The sequence below is a fragment of the Heptranchias perlo genome, unplaced genomic scaffold (genome assembly GCF_035084215.1).
Source record: "Heptranchias perlo isolate sHepPer1 unplaced genomic scaffold, sHepPer1.hap1 HAP1_SCAFFOLD_43, whole genome shotgun sequence".
Lineage (NCBI taxonomy): Eukaryota > Metazoa > Chordata > Chondrichthyes > Hexanchiformes > Hexanchidae > Heptranchias > Heptranchias perlo.
Genome location: NW_027139442.1, coordinates 10,532,092 through 10,559,920, shown reverse-complemented (window position 1 = coordinate 10,559,920; position 27,829 = coordinate 10,532,092). Strand labels below are relative to the sequence as shown.

At 44.6% G+C, this 27,829-nt stretch overlaps 1 protein-coding gene, 1 long non-coding RNA gene, 1 other non-coding gene and 2 pseudogenes across 4 annotated transcripts; 2 read left to right on the top strand and 3 right to left on the bottom strand.

Annotated features, from left to right (window-relative positions):
- Nucleotides 1–5,710: 5,710 nt before the first annotated feature.
- Nucleotides 5,711–10,412, bottom strand: LOC137312664 (zinc finger protein 271-like). Of its 2 annotated transcripts, none has more exons than XM_067979178.1 (2): nt 10,074–10,412; nt 5,711–7,310 (listed from the first exon to the last, which is right to left on the bottom strand). In XM_067979178.1, the coding sequence occupies exon 2, from the start codon at nt 6,949–6,951 to the stop codon at nt 5,857–5,859; it is 1,095 nt and encodes a 364-aa protein (XP_067835279.1). In that variant the 5' UTR covers nt 6,952–7,310; nt 10,074–10,412; the 3' UTR covers nt 5,711–5,856. The 2 variants fall into 2 exon arrangements, with proteins under 2 accessions (XP_067835279.1, XP_067835278.1); XM_067979177.1 differs by having other exon boundaries at nt 10,330–10,412.
- Nucleotides 10,413–10,824: 412 nt separating this feature from the next.
- LOC137312593 (protein FAM200A-like) lies at nt 10,825–12,654 on the bottom strand (annotated as a pseudogene).
- Nucleotides 12,655–14,401: 1,747 nt separating this feature from the next.
- Nucleotides 14,402–14,473, bottom strand: trnag-ucc (transfer RNA glycine (anticodon UCC)). The gene has a single exon. It is a non-coding gene; the product is annotated as a tRNA-Gly (tRNA).
- A 572-nt stretch (nt 14,474–15,045) lies between these two features.
- On the top strand, nt 15,046–15,431 carry LOC137312592 (histone H2A-like; annotated as a pseudogene).
- A 2,303-nt stretch (nt 15,432–17,734) lies between these two features.
- On the top strand, nt 17,735–25,099 carry LOC137312679 (uncharacterized). The gene is made up of 3 exons (XR_010960780.1): nt 17,735–18,056; nt 18,593–18,678; nt 22,144–25,099. It is a non-coding gene; the product is annotated as an uncharacterized lncRNA (long non-coding RNA).
- Nucleotides 25,100–27,829: the final 2,730 nt, after the last annotated feature.

Here is a 27,829-nt window from a genome sequence, read left to right as displayed (position 1 = left end):
ACACGTGTATTTATGTCCTGACCCAGACTAAATTCAGGGAGGAGCTCAAGAACGGGGTGAAATACCCACTGAATCTAATTGCTACATTAGTTAAATAATAGAAACATCTGAAGATTTTTCATCCAAAATTAAATTAAAAGTCATTTCCGGTAAATTATCACGTTTGGTGGTAGCGTATGACGGGCGGTAGCCGATCGGGCGCCCATTATTCATCGCGCCTGATTTTACTATCCATTGACATCAATGAGTTCACGAAAGTAACTGCTATCTATCCAATAGTTTAAATACATTTGGAAATACCAGACAGGAATTATATTTTATCCAACAAATGCAGTGTTGTGAAATGATACAAGTTGTGATTCGAACATGAAATGGTTTGCTGTTATTAGTCTTGAAATAAAATGCTTTCAATATTAAATGTTTAACCCTGAAATACATAAAATCAAATCCTCCTTTTCGGTTGATGATTATTTCCCATCAAACACACTGCCCGGTGGGATGGACTGAGGGTGAGCTGTCAGGGTCAGACAGCGTCCTGTTCATTGGGACATTTGTTTTGACCCGAACAGAATAATAATCGACCAACACCCGGACCGTTACGAACTGGTAAAATATTAATGTAATTTCAAACTCCAGTGGGGAGTTCCGGAGATCGTTTCCTCTCTGAGCTGCTGTGCAGTAATGTTTACTCACTGCAGGGAGTCTAATGGGACATGACGCTAGGCCTGGTTACACAGATCTATAAGGAAACCTTCTGATATATTTCTGAGACGATCAGGGGCCGGGAGATTTCACACGGCCGCAGCAGGCCAAGGAAAAGCTCTCCTGCTCCTCCTTGCTCCACAAAATATGAGTTAAAAATAAACTTCTCAGTGTTCTGGACCACTCAATGCCCATCGAAAGGGCGGCTCCTCCAACCATTTGTGTCCAACATTAAATGGTGTCCCATCATACTCTGATTTACATATTAAACGTGGCCTGACCGGAAACAGGTGGGTGTTGCTCTGGCCGCTCTTTTCAGGACCCTACCCACGATGCTGGAGGCAGGAACGCCAGCGTTAAAGGGGCGGTAATGACCTGACACCATTTACTAGCCTCATCCACCCCATTTCGGCCAGGTGGGATACTTAAAATCGGCCACACCTTTCTTGACCTGCGCTCTAGAATAAATCTTCGAAGCCCACAAGCTGGTCCATTTTCTCAAACTGCATCGGTTCATAACACGTGGAGGGAATTTTTCAGCATCGCTGGGGACTGAACTGGTAGAGCGGATCACCCGCCCCTTATAGAACCGGACCGATTTTAATTTCTGCTCCGTCAGTTTACCGCCCAAGCAGTGAAGGTGAAGTTAACCCCAAAGTCTCTGACCCCAAGGTTCAACAGATGTGTTCAAGACATCAGACAGTGTTTGCCAAACACGAACATCCACCACCCTAAACATTCACTCCCTTCACCACCGGCGCACTGTGACTGCAGTGTGCACCATCCACAGGATGCACTGCAGCAACTCGCCAAGGCTTCTTCGACAGCACCTCCCAAACCCGCGACCTCTACCACCTAGAAGGACAAGGGCAGCAGGCGCATGGGAACAACACCACCTGCACGTTCCCCTCCAAGTCACACACCATCCAGACTTGGAAATATATCGCCGTTCCTTCATTGTCGCTGGGTCAAAATCCTGGAACTCCCTTCCGAACAGCACTGTGGGAGAACCTTCACCACACGGACTGCAGCGGTTCAAGAAGGCGGCTCACCACCACCTTCTCAACGGCAATTAGGGATGGGCAATAAATGCCGGCCTTGCCAGCGACGCCCACATCCCGTGAACGAATAAAAAAAAAATGTGGGCTAATGGATCCGTGTATTCGGGTAAAAGAGACTGGACCCCTATACCGTGGAGTCAAAGAGGAGTCCATCTCCAACAGCTCGGTAACACAGGTCGCTGTGCTCTATGGGCAGTTGTCCAAGATGCACAACGAGACAGATATCAACTGCTGCTGGAAGACCATCAATTCGGTCAAGGAGGACCTTTGTTCCCCCGAAACCTGCTGGTCTTCCAGCCGAGGGAACTGTGCGCGGCCAAGTGTTGGCCACTGGCACAATCCAAGGTCCAGTATTTCATGCTGAGGTGCACACTGAAGCGAGGTGCGGCCTACACAAAGGCTTTATGGGGAAAGGCAACCGTGTAAGGCTATCCCACCTTGTTTTGCACAGCATGTATTAGAAGATATTTACTGTGTTTTGACTTGTAATAATGGAATCGTATGATGTGTATTGTATTTGTTTTGAATTGTTATTGCAACATTTACATTGAACTGTGTGTATCCATGAATTTTATGAAATAAAGTATATTTTTAAATATTAAAAAAAAGTTCCAGTCTCACTATGTCTCTTCTTATTGGACACTGAAGAGTGGAAACAGACCCGAATCGTAAAGATGTTGGAAGTTATACAAATATCATTTATTGCAGGCATCAGGTGAGAAATAGGGAGTATTTTCTTAAGGGTGAGAAACTAGGGACTGTGGAGGAGCAGAGGGGTTTGTGTGTCCAGGTACACCAAACAATAAAAATAAGCGCACAAGCGTAAAAAATGAATGAAAAATCCCAATTTCTAGGCTGTCATATCCCAAGGTAGCGCTATCAGGTACTTAGCCAACTCTCTGGAATTTGCTGATACAATCAGGCCCCACTGCCTCCCTTGCTGGTCCATTCCATACATCCAGCGCCCTCTGCATTAAAAAATATATATTCAAGCATTCTGCTCATCCTGTGCCCCAGGTCGAGAAGACTGAGAGTGGCAGGAGGACCCAGACCATTAGCCTTATGTGAGTTTGGACATTTCTGTTTTAAAATCAGATTATTGAATTTGCAATTTATTCACTTTTTTGTACATTTCTATTCTAATTTTTTAAACAAATTCTCCAAACCCCTTTGCGCAGTGAGTGCTGACTCCGGGCCCTTTGATTGACAGCCCTCACCTCGGCCCGCCTTCGTCCTGGGATGACGCCTCCTATCACGTGACACGCGGAACCGTCTTTCACCATTGCGCGCTGACATCATGATGCGTACATGCATCTCCGGCCCGAACGAGGCCGCGCATGTGCCGCGCGGTCACTGTGCTACGTTCCCTTAGCAACAGGCGCGTCCCGGGAGAATGATGATGGCGGCCTCGGGTCGGCGGTCGGGCGGCCGCTGGTGTGGGCGGGGTCGAGACCGACAGAGGGAGGGTCGGTACCTGGAAGTGGCCTGGGCCCCGGGGCCTTGGAATGGCGCATTGAGAGCGGCCCGAGCTACAGCTCCTCTAACTTCAGGCCCGAGCGGCGTTAATGGGGTTGCAACCCCAGGGACGGAGGGAACGCCACCCTGGAACGGTGGGACCGCGAAACAGGGACGGAGGACCGAGACCCCAGGACGGTGGGACCGCGATCCCGGGGTCCCGGGGCGTCGATCACGGGATCGAGGAACCGCGACCCCAGGGATGCAGGGGCCGTGACCTCGGGATGGAGGGACCGCGTCCCCATGAACGGAGGGGCCGTGACCCTGAGACGGAGGGACCGCGATCCCGGGATGGTGGGACCGCGACCCCGGGAGGGAGGGACTGCGACCCCCGGGACGGTGGGACCGCGACCCCGGGAGGGAGGGACCGTGACCCCAGGACGGAGGTGCTGCGACCCCGGGAGGAAGGGACCGCGATCCCGGGAGAGAAGGGCCGTGACCCCGGGATGGAGGGACCGCGACCACAGGACGGAGGGACCATGACCCCAGCAGGGAGATGGTCTTTGAGACCGTCCATGCACTGTTGTGAGATCTGTGTGTGTGTCTTGTTCTGTTCGTGTGTTATTACTCCCGGCATGGCAATGCATCGATTTTAAAATTCTCATCCTCGTTTTCAAATTCCTCCGTGGCCGTCACCCCCTCCCTATCTCTGTAACCTCTTCCAGCCCTACAATCCTCATGTTCAAATCCCTCCATGACCCTCTCACTTTCCCTATCTCTGTCACCTCCTCCAACCGATTTAATCTCCAACGACAACCCCAAGTCTCGCCACCCTGTCATGGATTCGACCCCACCCATATCCGTCCTCCTGCACCCATGTGCACCCTACGCTCAGTGCTCGGACACTCAGTCCTGTAAAACACACAGTCAGTGCTGGGACACTCAGTCCTCTTATGGACACAGTCAGTGCTGGGAACTCAGTCCTGTTACACACAGTCAGATAAATACATAACTGTAATCTAAGAAGGAAATCTCCAGGACCTGACGGTTTCCACCCCAGGGTATTAAAGGAAACCGGTGGGGAAATTGCAGATGCATTCCTCATAATTTCCCAAAGCTCTCCAGACTCAGGAATTCTGCCCTTGGATATGAATGTTGAAAATGTCACTCCTTTATTTAAGAAAGGAGGGAGGGAGAAACCAGGAAAATACAGACCTGTCATTTTAACATCGGTTGTGGGGAACTTACTGAAATCTAGCAGGAGAGACAAAATGAGCTGGTCAAAGAGAGTCAACTTGGATTTGTGAAGGGCAGGTCATGTCTGACAAATTTAGTTGGATTTGTTGAGGAAACTTACAAGGTGGACAGGGGAGTGTCTATGAATGTTTTCTATATGGACTTACAGAATGCATTTGAAAATGTTCAGCACAAGAGATTAATAGAATAAATAAAAGGCAGAAAATTGAAAGTGACCTTGTGACTTGGGTTGGAATTGGTTGGGAGGTCGGAGAAAAGAGTAAGGAGAAAGGGAATGTTCTTTGATTGGCGGGATATGACAAGTGGTGTCCCCAGGGATCTGTACTGGGGCCTCAACTTTCCACCATATTTATCAATAACTTGGATGAAGCAACAGAGAGTAATAGGTCCAAGTTTCCAGATGACATTAGTTATGAGGTACAGTAAGTTGTGTAGATGGAAGCAGGAATTTACAAAGGGAAAGTTGAAGCGAATGGACAAACTGTGGCAGATGGAGTTCAATGTGGGGAAGTGTGAGATCATTCAATATGGATGCAAAAAGCAAACATTGGAGTATTTTCTGAAAGTGAGAGACTGGGAATGGTGATGGAGCAAAGGGATTTGGGTGTCCATGTACATAAATCACGAAAGGCGAGTGCACAGATGCAAAAAGCAACCGCAGACTAATTGGAATACAAAGGGAAGGAAGTGATGCTTCAGTTCTACAGAGCCTTGGTCAGAGCCCATCTGGTGTACTGATCCTCGCCAAGGATATATTGGCCTTGGAGGGGGGACAGTGCAGATTCACCAGAATGATACTGGGGCTTGAAGTGTTCAATTATGAGGACCGGTTGCATAAACTTGGTTTTGCATTCCCTTGAGTTTGGAAGTATGAGGGGTGATCTGATCCAGGGACATAAAATGATAAAGGGATTCGATAGGGTAGAAATAGAAACTATTTTCTCACGTGTGGGAATCCAGAACAAGAGGACATAACCTTAAATTTAGAGCTCGGGCGTCCAGGATTGAAATCAGGAAGCTCTTTTTCACACAAGGGTAGTGGAAATCTGCTCAGGCTGATTGAAGTGGACCCTGTGATACAATAGAATTTTCTGTCCTATCAGACTTGGACATCTTGTAGATCCATCTTTTAAAAAGGTGGAGGAGCTCAGTTCTAAGACGTATTCCACTCACGTCGTCATAAGTCCTCTAATTGTTTCTTTTATCATCGAGATATGAAGGTCAAAAACACTGTGTTTAAAAGAAAGCTGATTTATTTGACACTTGTACATAATACTAAACTGCAGCCCAGTTAAAGGGGGTCATTAACACCAGAAACAAACTCCAACTGTCAGAATGAACGTTGTTTAGTCCTGGATACAGAAGAATCCAACTCCTGCAGTCACATGTGAACTCGCCACTGACTCAGCAGGTGGGATGAATGAGTGAATCGCCTTCCACACACGGAAGAGGTGATCGGCCTCTCCTCAATGTGAATAAGTTCATGTCTCATCAGATCCCATGTTCTTTTAAAGCTCTTCTCACAGTTAGAACATGTAAAGGGTCTCTTATCAATGTGAACAAGTTGGTGTTCAATCAGGCCGGATGAACAAGTGAATTCCTTCCCACACACAGAGCAGGTGAATGGCCTCTCCCCAGTGTGAACTCGTTGGTGTGTCAGCAGGGTGGATGACTGAGTAAAGCTCTTCCCACACACGGAGCAGGTGAACGGCCTCTCCCCAGTGTGGACTCGCTGGTGTGTCAGCAGGGTGGATGACTGAGCGAATCCCTTCCCGCACAGGGAGCAGGTGAATGGCCTCTCCCCGATGTGAACTTGCTGATGTCTCAGGAGGTGGGATGATCGAGTGAATCGCTTCCGACACACAGAGCAGGTGAACGGCATCTCCCCAGTGTGGACTCGCTGGTGTGTCAGTAGGCTGGATGACCGAGTAAATCCCTTCCCACACACGGAGCAGATGAACGGCCTCTCCCCAGTGTGAGTACGTTGGTGTGTCAGCAGATCACTTTTTCTTTTAAAGCTCTTCTCACAGTCAGAACATTTAAAAAGACACTTATCAGTGTGAACAAGTTGATGTTCAATGAGGTGGGAAGATTGAGTGAATCCGCTCCCACACACGGAGCAGGTGAACGGCCTCTCCCCAGTGTGAATTCGCTGGTGTGTCAGCAGGTTGGATGACTGAATGAATCCCTTCCCACACACGGAGCAGGTGAACGGCCTCTCCCCACTGTGAATACGTTGGTGTGTCAGCAGATCACTTTTTCTTTTAAAGCTCTTCTCACAGACAGAACATTTAAAAAGTCTCTTATCAGTGTGAACAAGTTGATGTTCAATGAGGTGGGATGACTGAGTGAATCCCTTCCCACACACGGAGCAGGTGAACGGCCTCTCCCCAGTGTGTCTGTGTCGATGAGTTTCCAGCCGGGACGAGTAACTGAATCCCCTCCCACAGTCCCCACATTTCCACGGTTTCTCCATGGTGCGGGCGTCCTCGTGTCTCTCCAGGTTGGACGATCAGTACAAGTCTCGTCTGCACAGAGAACATTTGTCTGGTTTCTCCCCACTGTGAATGGTACGATGTTTTTTCAGGCTGTGTAACTGGTTAAAATTCTTTCCACAGTCAGTGCAGTGGAACACTCTCACTCGGGTGTGTGTGTCTCGCTGCTATTCCAGTCACAGTGATGTTTGAAATCTTTTCCCACAGATGGAACAGATCAACATTTCTCCTATATTTTAAGGCCGATAATCTTCAGGTGCTGGTGAATTGAGTGACTGTCAGATCTTGACGTGATGTTTGGTTTGAGTTTGTCGTCTGCAAATCCTCCCCTTCAAATACCCTGTAAAAGGTGATAACAAAAGTCCTCACTGTGAATACGAGATTTAAATTCAGAACAGGCAATTCCAGTTTCTATGGAACATTCTACCCGCTCATTCCCCCAGACTGTAAATGCCCGTCCCACACACTCACCCTCCTCCCTCTGCTGAAACCCAAACCCATCGCACCACTTCCAACAATTATCCTTCTATTTAATTTTTCTGTCTTGAAGATCCCAACTAGGACTGGTTTCAGTTCTACACTCACTGGTTCCATTCCCTCTCCACCCCTGAAGGTGCTCGTTCTGGCTAGGTTCAGTTCTACACTCACTGCTCCCAACTCTCTCTTCCCCTGAATGTGCAGACTCTGGTTGGATTCTGTTCTACACTCACTGGTTCCCCTCTCCTCTCCTGAAGATGCTCACTCTTGCTGTGTGTATATGGTCTACCCCTCATTTCGACATTATGTCCCTCCCGATAGCTGCCTGTAAGCAGTCCATATGTAATACCTCCCAAATTTGGCGACGGAATCTTTCTGACCAGTCACCATTTCTCCTTCATTTAAAGACTATCCCTGACCTATCACAATTTCTCCTTTATTTGCAGACAGTCCCTGACCAGTCAGCATTTCACCTTCATTGACAGACACTCCCTGAGCAAACACCATTTCTCCTTCATTTAAAAACTCTCTCTGACCAGTCAGCATTTTCCTTCATTAATAGACGCTCCCTGGCCCATCACTATTTCTTCTTCATTTATAGACATTACCTGACCTGTCAACATTTCTCCTGCATTCACAGACACTGCCGGACCAATCAACATTCCTCCTTCATTGACAGACACTCCTTGACCAGTTACTATTTCTCCTTCATTAACAAACGCTGCCTGACAAGTCACCATTTCTCCATCATTTACAGACTCTGCTTGAACTGTCACAATTTCTCCGTCATTTATCGATACTCCCTGTCCCGTCACCTTTACTCCTTCATTTATAGACACTCCCTGACCTGTCACCATGTCCTCCCCCATTTATCGATACTCCCACACCAGACGCCATTTCACCTGCATTTATAAACACTCCCTGACCCGTCACCATTCCTCCTTCATTTATAGCCACGCCCTGACCCGTCACCATTTCGATTTCATTGATAGACACTCCCTAACCAGACACTATGTTTCCTTCATTTACAGACACTCCCTAATCAGACAATTTTTCCTTCATTTACAGACACTCCCTGACCGATCACCATTTCATCTTCATTTACAAACATTCACTGTCCCGTCCCCATTTCTCTTTCATTTATAGACACTCCCTGACCCTTCACCGCTTCTCCTTCATATATAGACACTCCCTCACCCGGCACCATTTATCCTTCATTTGGAGACAATCCCTGTCCAGTCACCATTTATCCTTGATTTACAGACACTCCCGAACTAGTCAGCATTTCTCCTTCATTTACAGACACCCCCTGACCTGTCACCAGTTCTCCTTCATTTACAGACACTCCATGACCAGTCACCAGTTATCCTTCATTTACGGACACTCCATGACCAGTCGCAATTTCTCCTTCATTTAGAGACACTTCCTGACCAATCACAATTTCTCCTTCATTGACAGACGCTCCCTGACCGTCCCCATTTCTACTTAATTTATAGACACTCCCTGACCAATCACATTTCTCCATCATTTGCAGACACTCCCTGACCGGTTATCATTTCTGCTTCATTTACAGACACTCCCTGACCAGTCACCTCCTCTCACCGCATCTCCCTCCAGATGTCCGTTCACTTGTGAGCAAGGCTCTTGCCATCCACAATCTTATTACGGATGGCTGCATTTAGGAACATAGGAACAGGAGTTGGCCATTCAGCCCCACGAGCCGGTTCCGCCATTCAATTAGATCATGGCTGATTTATATCTTAACTCTGTCTACCCTACTTAGTATCATAGCCCTTAATACTTTGGCCAAACACAAATCTATCAATCTCAATTTTCAAATTTACAATTGACCCCCAGCCTCAACAGCTTTTTGGAGTGAAGAGAGTTCCAGATTTCCACTCCCCTTTGTGTGAAGAATTGCATCCTGACGTCACCCCTCAATGTCCGAGCTCAAATTTTAAGATGATTCCCGCTTGTTCTGGACTCTCCCACCAGAGGAAATAGTTGATCTCCATCTACTCTATCAAAACCTCTAATCATCTTAAACACCTCAATTTGATCAATCCTTAATCTTGTTTATTCAAGAGACTACAAGTCTAGTCTACGCATCTGTGTTCATCATTTACATAATTCATCACCATAAGTACAGGATAGAAATTCAGAACACACAGTTCTAGTTTCTCTGGAACAGTCTTTTCTCCCTTGCCCCTCCTAAGCTGTGAATGCCCCGTCTAACACACTCTCCCTCCTTGCCCCTATTAAGCTGTAAATCCCCATCCCACACAATCTCCCTCGCTGCCCCGATCAAGCTGTAAATCACCCGTCCCAGACTCTCCCTCCTTGCCCCAATTAAGCTGTAAATCTCCCGTCCCACACACTCTCCCTCTTTGCCCCTATTAAGCTGTAAATCCCCCGTCCCACACTATCTCTCCTTGCCCCAATTAAACTCTGAATTCCCCCATCCCACACACTATCCCTCCGTGACACTTCCTCGCTGTTTTGAAATCCAGATTCATTGCAGGATCTATTTTTCCTCCTTTTCTCTCCTGAAGGTTCTGCGTGATGTTGGGTTTCGGGCCCAGTCACAGTTTGCCCTCCAGTACCCGGCCAAGTGGTAATTCTGCACCTGTGAGCCTGTACAGCGAGCTGCGGGCGTTTCAACTATGGGGAGCAGCACAGTCATCGTCCCTGGCTGATTCCGTCCGGCAAAGCTGAGGCCAACGGGAGCAGATCAACAACAACCTGCATTTGCAAAGAGCGGAGTCTCAGCAACACCGAGTGCGGCTCAGGCCCCGAATCAGAGCCGGGAGACCCGGGGGATCGGGCGGGCGGGGGTCCCGGGACTCCATTACACCCATCACCCAGCGCCTCCCCCGTCCTACCCGCCGCTTCTCGTTTTTTTCTCCCGTTTCCACCGAGTCCGACTCGCGAACAAAGGAAAGGAGCGATGCCTTCCCAGAATGCACGGCGGGCCTGGGGAGCATGCGCAGTCTGAGCGGGAAGTCAGCGCGTTCGAAAGATAGAGGGGTTTCTGGGGCATGGCGGATTGTGGGGCCTCCGTCAGCCATTAGTCGCAGTGCGTCGATTAGTGTTTTATTGCCCGCGTCGCGCACAGAACCGTTTCTCGAAATACAGACTGAGGAATTCAGAGCCGGTTTGCGAAACAGACACTGAACGTACAATGTATAACATTTATTTTTAAAAATTTTTCTCGTGACTCAGTGGAAGAAAAACACTTCCCACAAGGACCCAAAAAATAATATCTTCTGACTGGAGTTTTCATCAAATCCCAATAAAGGTCAATACATGCTCGCTCTTCACTTCACTTCAAGTAATAAATAAAATTAGACAACGACGTTACTTGAAAAACATTTTAATTACAGTATAAATACAGTAAATAAAAGATCAGGTTGAGTTTCACTTAAATAATGTGACGGATGGGTCTGCCTGTTGTTCATGACCGCATTCCAATCTGGATCACAAGATGAAAGCTCGACACGCATATCAGGTGCGCTGTTGACTCGGTTTCTTTCTCTTGTTTTTAACATTCTCAAAGTCGAAAATCCCAGTTCGCACATGTAGGCTGTTGTGAATGGCAGCAACAACAGAACACTAATCTTAGTCAACAGAGGATATTCTTTGAAAGCACTGAGCCAAAAAGAAGATAAACTGAATAACTTGTGGTGTGTTTTCAGTGTGCTCACAGGTGAGTCGCACCAGTTCGTTTTCTTGCTCAGGCATCAAGTTTAGTTTAATTGTCTATTCAGGATTTTCGAAAGCAAAAGGATCTTTCATCCAACGCTTTTCCTTCAAATTTTCAAATCCCTCTGTCGAGAAGTAGCGACTAAAATTGTCAGACAGAGCAGCGAGATGTAACTGTATGACACATTTCCTTTCATTCCCTTTATCTTCTTTGATGCTGTTCTCCGCAATTTGTTGTAACAGTGTTGGGAACATGGAATATCTCGGGTGATTACTTTTCAGTCGGGCTTGCCACAGTTCTGATGACTTCTGGAATGTTTTTATCTGTTCACAAGGTCGAAACAAATCATTGCCTCTTCCTTGTAACTTCAAATTCAGTTCCTTTAAAATTGAGAACATGTCAGCCAGGTAAGACAACTTCATTAACCAACTGTCAGCATAAAATACATTTGCAAAATTAAATGTTTCTCTACCAGAAAAATGTGAATCTCTTTCCTGAGGTCGTAAACCCTTGTAAGGACCCTGCCCCGTGACAGCCATCGTACTTCAGTGTGAAACAGTAAATGAGTAAGCTCAGCTCCCATTTCTGAGCATAATGCTTCAAAAAGCCTGCAGTTCAGTGAGCTTCCTTTAATGAAATTAACAATTTTCACTACTTCCTTCAGTACTGCGATAAGATCAGGGGCAATAACCTTGGACGCCAAAGCCTCGTGGTGAATGAAACAGTGATTCGAATCATCATTACCAGCTGCCTCAGATATTCTTCTCACAACTCCGCTATTTCTACCAGTCATATTTTCTGCTCCATCACTTGGAATTTCTTTGCAATTAGCCCAGTCCAATTTGTATTTTCCATCTGCACAGTGATGCAGTGCTTCGAATATCTCTGCTCCTGTTTTATTTATTGATAAAGTTAGACAACACAACAAAAATTCCATAAAGTCTTCTTGCCCGACAGATCTCACATGAACTAACAGTGTTGCACAATTTGAAATATCAGCACTTTCGACAAGTTGGATAGCAAAATCCCCGGCTGCTTGGCTTCCAAATGCTCAGCAATAGAACATATTCGCCGAGACATTGTGTTATCACTGAGAGGAATGCTTCTCAATTTTTCAGCAGGCTTCTCGACAAAGATTGTACGCACCATATCCAGAGATGCTGGAAGAATAAGTTTTTCGCCAACTGTATGGGCCATTTTCTCTCTTTCCACACGATATGAGACCAAATATGACACCAGTTGTGCCTTATCATTCAGAGCAGTTGACAGACTAAGAACTTGTGCTGATAACTTTAATCTCCGTTTCTTCCTTTAAAAATATTCAAGCGTGTGATCAACGAGTTCCCCATGTTTTGTCAACAAATGACTTTTTAATTTTGACGAGTTTTAAACTCTTGTTTCCAAGCACCTCGTTACAAAGAACACACTGGGGCTTTCGATCTTTGTTTGCGTTTGCACAATTGATGAAACCACATTTCAAAAAAGCCTCACTATACTGCTTCATCCTCGATGTGGTAGGTGGTTCAGAGGTGGTTCAGACCCGGTCGATATGGCAGAAGAGCGTCCATCATTAATTGAACTTTCTGTTGCAGAAGAACTTCTTTCTCTTCTTACAAAACGATTCATTTTTGGGAAATAAAGTTTGATGATTAAGCCGCCCCCGACTCCTTTCCCCTTGATACTGGACTTGCACCAGCACCACACACCGTGACTTCGTAAGCGAGGAAGAGCGTGTCTTGGCTGTTGCTCCGGAAAAACTAATCATAACTGAAAGTGTATTCCACCAGAAAAAGGCCATCGCTCAACAGAATGAAATGACTGCCTCTCATCTTCCTAACTGAAATTCCCTGTGAAATGATTGCCTGCCATCTGCCCAACGGAAATTACCTGTGAAATGATTGCCTGCCATCTGCCCAGCGGAAATTACCTAATACAGATGTGAAAGTAAACTTCAGACCAACATTCAACCAATCAATTTCACGCAATCACAAGTTTTGACGACAAGACTGCATGTGACATATCATCTACTTATGAAGTAAATGTTTGCCCTTTTCTTATTTGATGTCCAGTTTTGATTCATTTTTTTTTCCTGGGTTTGTATTGTGACCGTACCCATTTAATTGCAGTGAGCTGATATTGTCATTCGGGCTCAGCATTCTCTGGCGAGCAGCTACCGGCCTTATAAGCTCCGCTGATAACCTGATATCTGAAGAATTTCCTTTCCATGTTTCATTATATTTATACTTTTCTATTTAGGTTAAAAAGAGGGGGCACAATGTTAAAAACAAAGCAATTTGGCAACATACAGGTCTCCCCAGTAAACGCAAGAGCACGCAGAATGAATCTCAATGGAACAAACCTCTTCTCTTTCACTCCCACTGGAAAAAATCCGAAAAGACCAAACCCTTTCCTATTCCCTCCCATTGCATAGAATCTCAAAGAGAAAAACTCCTTCCCATTCCAAGCCATTATAGAGAGTGCGGTGCCCAGAACTGAACACAGTACTCTAAATGAGGACTAAACAGAGCTCTGTATAACTGTGATATAACTTCCACTCCTTTTTATTTCCGTTCCCTTGAGATAAAGATCAAAATTTCATCTCCATTTTAACTTCTTTTTAGTGATTTAGTGATCACTGTTGGTGATTTCTGTACTTGGATCCCCATATGCCTCGATTCCCCTGGAGTGCAAAAATCTATCGATCTCAGCTTTTAATATATTCAACGACTGAGCATCCACAGCCCTCTGGGGTTGAGAATTCCAAAGATTCACAACACTTTCAGTGAAGAAATTCTCCCTAATTTCGATCCTAAATGGCCGGCCCATTATCTTGAGACTATGACCTCTAGTTCTTGATTCTCCAGCAGGGTAATCTCACCTACCCTGTCAAACCGCCTAAGAATTTTATACGTTTCAATGCGATCACCTCCCATTCTTCTAAACTCCAGCGAATATAAGCCAATATGACACAATATTTAAACATAGTACAATTGCAGCACGACCTCCTCACTCTTATATTCCAACACCCTTGCAATAAAGGCTGACATATCATTTGCCTTCCTCACTCTCATTAAACCCTTGGTAACTCACCATTCCCAGTATGTTTTTCCTCTGTTCCTTCTATAGGGAAAAGAAATGAACATTGAAAACATTTTAATATAATTACAGCGGTTTATATTTTGGAAACAATATCCAGTTTCGATGACAAACTTCTAGTTTCAAAAGGAAGTGAATTAATAAGAATAATTAATTGCGATGGCCGGGAATCGAACCCGAGTTAACTGCTTGGAAGGCAGCTATGCTCACCACTATACCACCATCGCTGACAATCTGCCGCCATAAAATAGTTCCGAAACATTAGACCCGAAACAGACACTGCAGGCTTTTGGATTTTGTCCTTCATTGAAACTGGTTTCTGACGGATCCTTTCTCGCTCTGTTGCAGTTCCCGTTTCCGCCCAGTAGATGTCGCCAACCCCCAATCAATGGAAATTACAGAACAGCCAGTAATTCTTCACCTTTCATCGGACTGAAGAGACAGTCGATACCTGCAATACTTGACTAGTTGGAAATACATTTTGCCGCAGCTCACATCAGCCATTGAGTAAAGTTAAATAGTTACATTAAATCATTACAGAGACCGGACGACCAGCTGGGCACGAGTGGCAGCTTAATATTCAAGCCTATAAGATCTTTTGAAAGGACGGGGAAATAGGGAATGAAGGCAGAGTAGCAATATTACAGCAGTTGAAAGATACAATATCAGTGAGGGTGAGCGGGCAGAGTAAACACTCTGAGAGAGACTCATCACAAGTGGCCCCACTGTACTCCTCCAGAAGGTATAAGAAGGGCGAGTGGGGGAGGATTTCTTAATTCTTTGTGAAAGTATTGTGGAAATGTCTGGAAGAGGAAAAACCGGCGGTAAAGCTCGGTGCAAGGCCAAGTCTCGCTCATCCTGGGCCGGACTGCAGTTCCCTGTGGGCCGTGTTCACAGGCTCCTGCGAAAGGGGAACTACGCTGAACGTGTGGGTGCCGGAGCTCCGGTCTATCTGGCTGCTTTGTTCGAGCATCTGACGGCTGAAATCCTCGAGCTGGCCGGCAACGCGGCCCGGGACAACAAAAAGACCCGCATCATCCCCAGACAGCTGCAGATGGCCATCCGCAACGACGAGGAGTCAACAAGCTGATGGGACTGGTGACCATCGCTCAGGGCGGGGTGCTGCCTAATATCCAGGCCGTGCTGTTGCCGAAGAAAAGCGCTGTGAGCATCAAAAAGAAGTGAAGCGTCCAAAATTTAATCTAATAACAGGACAAGTTCAGGACCAATCTTATTAAATCCTTTGACTATGATGGAGCTGTATAAAACACTGGTTAGGCCACAGCTGGAGTACTGTGTGCAGTTCTGGTCGCCACACTACAGGAAGGATGTGATCGCTTTGGAGAGGGTGCAGAGGAGATTCACCAGGATGTTACCAGGGCTGGAGCGCTTCAGCTATGAAGAGAGACTGGGAAGATTGGGTTTGTTTTCCTTGGAGCAGAGGAGGCTGAGGGGGGACATGATTGAGGTGTACAAAATTATGAGGGGCACAGATAGGATGGATACTAAGGAGCTTTTTCCCTTCGTTGAGGGTTCTATAACAAGGGGATATAGATTCAAGATAAAAGGCGGGAGGTTTAGAGGGGATTTGAGAAAGAAATTTTTCACCCAGAGGGTGGTTGGAGTCTGGAACTCACTGCCTGAAAGGGTTGTGGAGGCAGGAACCCTCATAACATTCAAGAAGCATTTGGATGAGCACTTGAAATGCCATAGCATACAAGGCTACGGACCAAATGCTGGAATATGGGATTAGAGTAGACAGGGCTGATGGCCGGCGCGGACACGATGGGCCGAAGGGCCGCTATCCGTGCTGTATAACTCTATAACTCTATAACTAATTAACAGTAAGAGTAAATAAGGCTAACCTGGTAGATGTAATACATTTGGATTTTCAGATAGCCTTATATAAGGTACCGCATTGTAGAATCGTGGCAAAGTTCAGTGTTCGTGGAGTCAGGGGACAGGTAGCGGAATGGATAGCAAGCTGGCGACAAAACAGAAAACAGAGAATAGGGGTTACGGTTCGCTGCTTAGAGTGGCAAAAAGTGGGAAGTGGTTTAACACAGGGATCAGTGCTGGGACCACGGCTGTTCACAATTAACATTAACGATTTGGATTCGGGAATCAGAAGCACAGTTTCAAAATTTGACGATGATACCAAATTGGGGGGTACAGTTAATACAAGGGAAGAATGTGTCAAATTGCAAGAGGACATTAATAAACTTGCAGAATGAAGAATAAGGAGCTCACATGTTGTTTGGATAATAAGTCTAAACAGGATAGAGGAGCAATGGGATCGAGAGCTACAGATACACAAATTACTAAAAGTGGCAACTAAAAGTAGCTTCGCCAGCGTTACCGTCTGACAACGACACTCGCTCTCAATCTGTGAAAAGATAATGACCATGAACTGGGACTGAAGCCGAACACATCCCCAGTTACAGTGCGGCCCGGCCCGGACATCTCCTTCTCCCTGTTTTATATCAGATAGTATCGCACCTTCATGTCCAGCACTGGAGAGAGAGAAACAGTATCAGTCTTACATTCCTATCAGTGTCTAAATCACGCACAATAGCAATATCCACCTTCATATTCAGCACCAGCGAGAGAGAGGGAGGCAGACACGGTGAGAGAGACAGAGAGCGGTGAGACACAGTGACAGACAGACGTAAACAGTATTAGTTCCAGACTGACCGGTAAAGTGCCGTTTTGTGCAGAAAGATCGCGTTGGAGAGACAGAAGATGCAATCTAATCTCTCACTGATATTATACAAGGGACAGACACACTATTAATCCCACACTCAGGGACAGTGCAGAGTGACAAAAACAATGGGCCACATTGAACCCTCTTTTGCCTGTTGTACCATCTGAAGTTTTGCAGCTCAAGGCTGTTCGATATTACTCTTAGTGACCGAGAATTTCACTCCGGTTAAATTAATCTGGGTCTGTTGCTGTTAGATATTAATCCTACACGGTCCCAGCAAATGCACCAACTCCCACTTTCCTCCCATGTTTCTCCAGGATTGGTTTGAGAAATCCTCCCGCCAGTTTCGGAGTCACATGTTTATTTATCATTAGAGGGGCCAAAATTGAACTGGATCCTTTGGCTCATTCCACAGCCGCCCACTTTATCTATGAAAGGCTCTTTACCATCAAAATATATTGACAGGAACAGCAGGGATGGAAACATCTCGTTTAATAGTTAGAGATTGTAAAGTCAGTCTGCATTCCAGCGTTATGCACTGGTGGAATCCCATCTGTTTCCCATTCTGGTGCCTGTTCCTGCACTGCCTGTGGACCCCATTCCCTCTGACCTTTCCCCCAGCCCCACTTCCTTTGCTCAGACTCTGAAAAATTCCAATTGGGGAAAGTTTCCATCGATTTTTGTATTGGGAATTATACCAGATATCTGCGCATGCGTGATTCAGCCCAGCCCCCAGCGCTGGTTGTTGGTGAGCAGAAGAGCGCAAGCGCGCTCCCCTCCCACAGCTCGGCCTGTGGGCGCCATTCACTCAGTGAGCGGAAGAAGATGGTTTAAAACAGCCGGGAATGGAGAGATCACGGCCCCCGGAGGAAGGGAGCAAAGAGCAGCCTCGTTACAGCAGCTCATCTCTTCGGGACCGTGTCCGCAGATGGGCTCAGAGATCGGCATTGAATCCGGGGGAAGGTCAGGGGGAGTCCGGGGGCTGTTTTGTAAGAGGCGGAGTGGATCAGGAACTGGTCCCGGAACATGGAGTGAGCGGTGGAAGGGAGAGGTCATTCTCGGGCTGTGTGTGTACAGCGTGTGTCCAGGGGAAGGTAGACAGAATGGTAAGAACCTACTATTTAAAATCATTGATGCTTTCTCTCCCCAAACCAGCAGTGAATGTTCCTGGTTTCGTTCCAGCCTCACCCTGTTTGTTGTTATTGGACAGTGAAGAGTGGAAACAGAGCCGGACAGTAAGGATGTGGGGAGTTATACAAAGAGCATATTATTGCAGGCCTCAGTTGAGAAGTGTGAAGGACACATTTTAAACAACGGCTGTTTGGTTTCAGTTGAACGGTTAGTCCCCTGGGTGAGGAGATTGGTAACCTGACCCGCACATCACGTAGTCCCATTCATGGATCAGTGCAGGGGTTGGGTTGTGTCTGGATTTCTCTAAATTGTTATAAAGCAGCCCAACACACCTGGTGCGCAGAAGCTGAGTGCTGCAGTACTGCAGTGGAGTCAGATACTGATACTGTTTGTATCGCTGGTTTTCATTTTTGGATATTCAAAATAATTATTAACAGATATTAAACTGATCAGTTTTGTATTTTCCACCTCACCTGTTCTTGAGTTACAACAGATATGTTTCTTTTTACAGGCAAACCCTTGAAGGAGCCAGAACAAATGTGAAATTTCGTCCACCCGAGGCAAAGGAACAGTGCTGCCAACTCCTTATCACACACAGTATGTATATTATCACTCACAGAGCACGGAGACACAGACAGCTCATCAGTTCCACAGTCTCAGACAGCAGAAGTAGTCAGTCCCACACTGATCCCAAAGTTCCAGAGACACATTTTCAATCCAACAGTCAAACAGAGGAGGTGAGGCAGACACTGTTCCATTTCTCCCAAACTCAGTCCCGCTGACAGGTAGATACAAAAATCCCAGTCCAAAGTCTCGCTTTCAGATTGTCAAATTCACAAAAGGGCAACATTAGCCATGAATTAAATACCAGATACCCCGAGATTCCAATTGAATACTGGTTCAGAACTCTCACACACACGTGAGTTTAATGCATGCAGCATCCATTCGAATAGTGTACCATTCGAATACAAATTGCCAGTCCAAAACTCATGTACAGTATCAGATTGAGAAATGCGGTGACAGTGTAACCTGAGAAACAAATTAGATACCAGTTTATAATATACTCATAGTATGAGATTTAAAGATACAGTATCAATTCTATTAGCACAGACTGAGATACACATTAGATACCAGTCCAAAAATGTTATAAAATAAAATTTAATAATGCAGTATCAATTCCTTTAGTGCAGACTGATCTACACATTATTTAGCAATTCAAAAATGTCACCATGTCAGTTTGAAAGATATATTATCATTCACAATATTACTCACAGAGATACAGATTTAATAGTAGTCCAAAAGCACACAAATTATCTGATTAAAACCTCCAGCATCAAATCCTGAAGTTTATCCAAATTTACCAATTAAATAATGAGAAAAATTATTTAAACATTATGATATTAAAGTACAGTATTGAATACCATAATGTAATCGGAGAAAATAATTAGATACAGATACAGAATGAATCTCACACTCAGATACAGTACAGAGACGCACAGATACAGAATGAATCCCACATTCACACACAGTACCAGAGATGACAGATACAGAATGAATCTCACTCACACACAGTACCACAAACTGACAGATACAGAATGAATGTCACAGTCACATTACTGCAGACTGAGTTACACATTGCATACCAGTCCAAAGATCTCAAAGTGTCAGATTGAAAGATACTGTATCAATTCCATTAGTGCAGACTGAGCTACATATTAGATATATTGGTAAATACTCATAGATTATTATACTGAAATAAACATTATCAATACCTTTGGTACAGACTGAGCTACACAATACATACTAGTCCAAAAACCTCATAAATGATCAGACTGGAAGATACAGCTTCAATATTATTAGCACTGCCTGACCTGTAGATTACATCCCAGACTGAAAATCCCATAAAATATTAGACTGAAAGAGAGATTATCGATTCCGTGAGTGCAGACTGAGCCACACATCATACAGCAGTCCAAGAATCTCATAATGTATCAGACTCAAAGATACAACATCAAATTCATTAGCACAGACTGAACTATATGTTACTCACCAGTCCAAAAATCTCATAGAGTATCAGATTGAATGATTCAATATCACTTCCATTATTGAAGACTGAGCTGCACATCACATTCCAGTCCAAAAATCTCATACAATATCAGACTGATAGATACAGTATCAATTCCTTTAGTGCAGGATGAGCTACATATTACATACCAGTCCAAAAATCTCATACAGTTTTAGACTCAGATACAGACTTAATCCCATTATTGCAGACTGATCTACACATTACATACCAGTCCATTAATTTCAACATAAACAGACTGAAAAGTACATTATCATTCACAATAAAGTTCAGAGATTAAGATGTAACACAACTCCAAAACTCACACCCGTTGTTTGATTAAAGAAAATCGAAAAGTGTATCCATATTAACAAATTAAATACTCGAAGAACTGTATATACTTTAAAGTATTAAAAATACAGTTTCAAATTCCGATACTGTAATCTGAAATAAGAATAAAGAATGAATACAGACTTGCACATTTTCTCAGAGACCGAATTACAGAATGAATCCCACACTGAGATAAAATAGCAGAAAATGGCAGATACATAATGTATCCAACACTCACAGATCGTACCAGAGACTGACAGGTGCTAGAGAAAGACAGACACAGAATGAATCCATCACTGAAAACAGTACCTTCGACTGACAGATGCAGAATATACCCTACGCTCACACTCAGTAGTGGAGACTGATAGATACAGAATGAATCCCAAACTCACGCACAGTCCCAGAGTCAGACATGCAGAGAATAAACCCCACTCTCGTACACAGTACCTGAGACTGACCTCTACTGGACGTAAGCGAGAACTGTAAAAGAGGGGGACAAATTCACATCATTTGTCATGGTTACAGAAACAGGACAAAGCAATGTGAGGAAAGTCTCCGTCTGCAACTATTACTCTCGTATTTTTGCATATTATGACAGTGAAAAATGAAGACAAGTGATTCATAATAAGATATTGTTTTACTCATTCGATAGTTGTGAATTTGCCCCATTATATTTCACTTTACATTGCACAGTATTTCTCTCTGATTTCTCAGGACACGATTTACATTGCTCCTCCACCCCGTTTAGACTCTTCTTTTCCAAGCAGTATATGGCGTCCTTATTCCCCCAAGTGAAACGCACCACCTCACAACTTTCTATATTGAAATTCAATGGCCATTTACACGGCCGTTCTGTAAGTTTATTTTGTCACATTCTTCCTCAGTATCGACAATACCCCCTAAATTAATTAGAAGAATTTAACACAGCATTACAAATAGTGTTTGGTCTAACAAAATGTACTTGCAGCACGTCTCCATTACTAGTCTTTCTAAATCTCACTCGTGCAATACAATGTGAAGAATGAGTTTATCTTCTGTCCCTCTCTCATCTGCAAACTTCAATGTCGCGGGGCTTGGGGACATCTACTGGAAAGAAGCAGAACCGCAACATTTCGGTCCAAATTGTTGAAACCGGATAATGTGTAGTGTGAGCGTGTTTGCAATTGGTGGCAGCAATAAAATCTGATTTTTCATACCTGCCCATTAAATTTTAGTGTTTGTTATTGAACAGTGAACAGAACCGAACAGTAAGGATATGGGGAGTTATAAAAAGAGCATCTATTGCAGGCATCAGGTGAGAAGTGTGAAGGACACATTTTAAATAGTGGCTGTGTTGTTTCGGTTTAATGGTTAGTCCCATGGGAGAGGGGATTAGAAACATGACCTGTACAAATGTCCCCGCCCCATCGGGTAGTCCCATTCATGGATCAGTGCAGGGGCTGGGTTCTGTCTGGATGTCATTAAATTGTTGTAAAACAGCCCAACACACCTGGTGTGCAGAAGCTGAGTGATGCAGTACTGTCGTGGCGTCAGACACTGACACTGTTTGTATCGCTGGTTTCCATTTGTGGATGTTATCGTGATTATTAACAGAGAGATTCAATTGATCACTTTTGTATTTTCTACTTCACCTGTTGTTAAGTTACAAGCGATATTTTTTCTTCCTCCAGGCAAATCCTTGAAGGACCCAGAATCAGTCTGATGTTTACTCCACCCGAGGCACAAGGAGCAGTGCAGCCAGCTCCTTCTCACACACAGTAGGTACATTATCACTCACAAAGCACAGAGACACAGACAGGTCACCAGTCCCACAGTCTCAGACAGCAGAAATAGTCAGTCCCACATTGATCCCAATCCAACAGTCAAACAGAGCAGGAGAGACAGACGGAATTTCCATTTCACAACAACTCAGTACCGCTGACCGGCAGATAAATAATTCCCAGTCCAAAATCACACCCACTATCAGATTGAAAGGCACTGTGTCAATCTCACATTAGTTCAGCCTTAGCTACAAATTAAATCCCAGATGGACCTGACACATGGGACCGATTGATAGGTACAGAATGAATCACAATAGTGTACCCCGAGATTCAAATTAAATACCAGCCCACAACTCACACACATTATGAGTTTAAAGATGCAGTATTCATGACCACATTGTACACTGAGATAGACATTAGATACCAGTTCAGATGTTACCCAAATTTGACTCACATATTTGTCCAAAAACCTCATAGTGTCAGAATGAAATGTCCATTTCAATTCCTTTACTGCAGACTGAGGTACACATTAGATACCAGTCCAAAATTCTCATATAGTATGAGACTGAAAGATACAGTATCAATCCCATTAGTGCAGACTGAGCTACACGTCACATACAAGTCCAAAAATCTCAGTGTCAGGTTGAAAAATACAGAATCAATTCCATCAGTGCAGATTGAGCTACACATTATATACCAGTCCAAAATTCACATAGAGTCTCGTACTGGAAGATACAGTATCAATCCCATTAGTGCAGGCTGAGGTACACATTAGTTACCTGTCCAAAAATCTCATTGTGTCAAACTGAAAGGCACAGTATCAATTCCTTTACTGCAGACAGAGGTTTACATTAGATACTTGTCTAAAAATCACGTACAGTATCATACTGAGGTATAAACTATCGATTTGATTAGTACAGACTGATCTACAAGCAATATACCAGTACAAATATCTCACACGGTATCAGACTGCAAGATACAGTATCAATCCCATTAGTGCAGACTGAGGTTCACATTAGATACCAGTCCAAAAGTCACATTCAGTGTCAAACTGAAAGATACAGTATCAATTCCATTAGTGAAGAGTGAACGACACCTTACAAACCAGCCTAAATATATTACACAGTATCAGACTGGAAGGTACAGTATGAATTCCATTAGTGCAGACTGAACTACACATTATATACCGTCCAAAAATCTCATACGTTATCATACTAAAACATACAGTATGAAACCTATTAGTGTAGACAAAGCTACACATTACAAATCAGTCCAAAAATCTCTTGCAGTGTCTGACTGAAAGTTAGAGTGTCAATTCCATTAGTACAGACAGAACCACAGATTACATACCAGTCTAAAAATCTCATACAGTTTCAGACTGAAAGATACAATATCAATTCCATTCGCCCAGACTGAGCTACACAATAAATGGCAGTGCAATAATTTCACAGTATAAGATTGAAATGTACATTATCTTCAGAGATGAAGATGTAATCCTACAACAAAATTCACACACGTTGTTAGATTGAAACAAAATCCAAAAGTGTATCCATATTTGCAAATTAATGCCACACAAAAGATTTGTTTACGTTAATGAATTAAAGAAACAGTTTCAAGCACCATACTGTAACATGAAATAAGACTACAGAACGAATCCAGACTTGCAATTTGCCCAGAGATTGAGTTACGCAATGAATCCCCAACTGAGATAAAATACCAGAGACTGACAGTCACAGATTGAATCCCACACTCACAGATAGAACCAGAGATTGACAGATACAGAATGAATCTCACACTCACATAAGGTACCAGAGTCTAACAGATACAGATTGAATCCCACACTCACACACAGTACCAGAGACTGACAGATACAGAATGTATCTCAAATTCACAGACAGTATCAGAGACTGACAGATCCAGAATGAATCTCACACTCACATACAGTACCAGAGAATGACAGATACAGAATGAATCTCACACTCACATACAGTACCAGAGTCTGACAGATACAGAATGAAACCCACACTCACCTGCAGCACCAGAGACTGACAGATACAGAATGAATCCCACACTCACACACAGTACCAGAGACTGACAGATACAGAATGAATCCCACACTCACACACGGTACCAGAGACTGACAGATACAGAATTAATCCCACACTCACAGATAGCACCAGAGACTGACAGATACAGAATGAATCCCACACTCACACACAGTACCTGAGATTGGCAGATACAGAATGAATCTCACACACAGTACCAGAGACTGACAGATACAGAATGAATCCCACACTCACAAGCAGTACCTGAGTTTGGCAGATACAGAATGAATCCCACACTCACACACAGTACCAGAGACTGACAGATACAGAATGAATCCCACACTCACACACGGTACCAGAGACTGACAGATACAGAATTAATCCCACACTCACAGATAGCACCAGAGACTGACAGATACAGAATGAATCCCACACTCACAGACTGTACTGGAGACTGACGGATACAGAATTAATATCACACTCACAGATAGCACCAGAGAGTGACAGATACAGAATGAATCCCGCACTCACAGACTGTACTGGAGACTGACCGATAAAGAATGAATATCACACTCAAATGCTGACTGACAGACAGAATTAATCCCACACTCTCATACAGTCTGACATCTACTGGCCATAAGTGAGAACTGTAACAGAGTGGAACAAATTCACATTATCTTCGTTGTTACAGATTCAGGACAATGTGCAATGTGAGGAAATAGTTTCTCTCTTAAACTTCTACTCTCGTATTTTTTCATATTTTGTCAGTGAAAAATTAGACAATTGATTCTTAATAAAGTTTTTGTTTGGTCGTTTGAAAATTGCCCCAGCATATTTCAGTATACATTGCTCAATATTTCTGTCCGATTTCTCAGGACACGATTTATATTAATTCAAATAAACCGAACTGAAACAAAAATAAAAACCGAGCGCAAATCTGGAAGTTTCAATGGCGACCGTCAAAAGTGAAAGGGATAAAATATAGAAAAAATGAAAACCGAAAATGCTGGAAAGACTCAGCAGGTCCGGCAGCATCTGTGGAAAAGGGAAGCTCGGGTTAACGGTTCAGGTCAATGACCCTTCTATAGATCAGAAAGGTTAATCCGACATAATTTAAATAAGGAACGGGAATCGGCAGAGGGAAAAACTTCAGAAAATCAATTAATTTCACTAATCCGGGCAATTGTGTCCTGTATCCACAGTACAGATCAGTGAGTCCATCCGCAGCTCTGGAGCTGCGGATGGACTCACTTTGGAGCATCCGCGATGCTGAGAAAGTCGTGGATAGCACGTTCAGTGAGTTGGTCACACCGCAGATAAAAATTACTGAGGGAGATAGTGAATGGGTGACCAACAGACAGAGGAAGAGTAGGAAGGCAGTGCAGGGGTCCCCTGCGGTCATCTCCCTCCAAAACAGGTATACCGTTTTGGATACTGTTGGCGGAGATGGCTCACCAGGGGAAGGTGGCAGTGGCCAGGTTCATGGCACCGTGGCTGGCTCTGCTGCACAGGAGGGCAGGAAAAAGAGTGGCAGAGCTATAGTGATAGGGGACTCGATTGTAAGGGGAATAGACAGGCGTTTCTGCGGACGCAACCGAGACTCCAGGATGGTATGTTGCCTCCCTGGTGCAAGGGTCAAGGATGTCTCGGAGCGGCTGCAGGACATTCTGGAGGGGGAGGGTGAACAGCCAGTTGTCGTGGTGCATATCGGCACCAACGATATAGGTAAAAAACAGGATGAGGTCCTACAAGCTGAATTCAGGGAGTTAGGAGTTAAACTAAAGAGTAGGACCTCAAAGGTAGTAATCTCAGGATTGCTACCAGTGCCACGGGTTAGTCAGAGTAGGAATGACAGGATAGCTAAGATGAATACGTGGCTTGAGAGATGGTGCAAGCTGGAGGGATTCAAATTCCTGGGCCATTGGAACCGGTTCTGGGGGAGGTGGGACCAGTACAAATTGGACGGTCTGCATCTGGGCAGGACTGGAACCAATGTCCTAGGGGGAGTGTTTGCCAGTGCTGTTGGGGAGGGTTTAAACTAATGTGGCAGGGGGATGGGAACCGATGCAGGAAGTCAGTGGGAAATAAAGTGGTGACAGAAACAAAAGGCAGTAAGGGAGAGTGTACAGAACATGACCGGACAGATGGTCTGAGAAAGCAGGGCAAAGACCAAGGGAAGTCTAGATTAAACTGCATTTATTTCAATGCAAGAAGTCTGATGGGCAAGGCAGATGAACTCAGGGCATGGATGGGTACATGGGACTGGGATGTTATAGCTATTACTGAAACATGGCTAAGGGAGGGGCAGGACTGGCAGCTCAATGTTCCAGGGTACAGATGCTATAGGAAAGATCGAGCAGGAGGTAAGAGAGGAGGGGGAGTTGCGTTCTTGATTAGGGAGAACATCACGGCAGTAGTGAGAGGGGATATATCCGAGGGTTCGCCCACTGAGTCCATATGGGTAGAACTGAAAAATAAGAAGGGAGAGATCACTTTGATAGGATTGTACTACAGACCCCCAAATAGTCAACGGGAAATTGAGGAGCAAATATGTAAGGAGATTACAGACAGCTGCAAGAAAAATAGGGTGGTAATAGTAGGGGACTTTAACTTTCCCAACATTGACTGGGACAGCCATAGCATTGGGGGCTTGGATGGAGAGAAATTTGTTGAGTGTATTCAGGAGGAATTTCTCATTCAGTATGTGGATGGCCCGACTAGAGAGGGGGCAAAACTTGACCTCCTCTTGGGAAATAAGGAAGGGCAGGTGACAGAAGTGTTAGTGAGGGATCACTTTGGGACCAGTGATCATAATTCCATTAGTTTTAAGATAGCTATGGAGAAGGATAGGTCTGGCCCAAAAGTTAAAATTCTAAATTGGGGAAAGGCCAATTTTGATGGTATTAGACAGGAACTTTCAGAAGTTGATTGGGAGAGTCTGTTGGCAGGCAAAGGGACGTCTGGTAAGTGGGAGGCTTTCAAAAGTGTGTTAACCAGGGTTCAGGGTAAGCACATTCCTTATAAAGTGAAGGGCAAGGCTGGTAGAAGTAGGGAACCTTGGATGACTCGGGAGATTGAGGCACTAGTCAAAAATAAGAAGGAGGCATATGACATGCATAGGGAGCTGGGATCAAGTGGATCCCTTGAAGAGTATAGAGATTGCCGGAGTAGAGTTAAGAGAGAAATCAGGAGGGCAAAAAGGGGATATGAGATTGCTTTGGCAGATCAGGCAAAGGTGAATCCAAAGAGCTTCTACAAATACATAAAGGGCAAAAGGGTAACTAGGGAGAGAGTAGGGCCTCTTAAGGATCAACAAGGTCATCTCTGTGCGGAACCACAAGAGATGGGTGAGATCCTGAATGAATATTTCACATCGGTATTTACGGTTGAGAAAGGCATGGATGTTAGGGAACTTGGGGAAATAAATAGTGATGTCTTGAGGAGTGTACATATTACAGAGAGGGAGGTGCTGGAAGTCTTAACGCGCATCAAGGTAGATAAATCTCCGGGACCTGATGAAATGTATCCCAGGACGTTATGGGAGGTTAGGG

Coding starts and splice junctions, on each gene's coding strand:
- LOC137312664 (XM_067979178.1), bottom strand. CDS start 6,951: ATGGAGAAACCGTGGAAATGTGGGGACTGTGGGAGGGGATTCAGTTAC.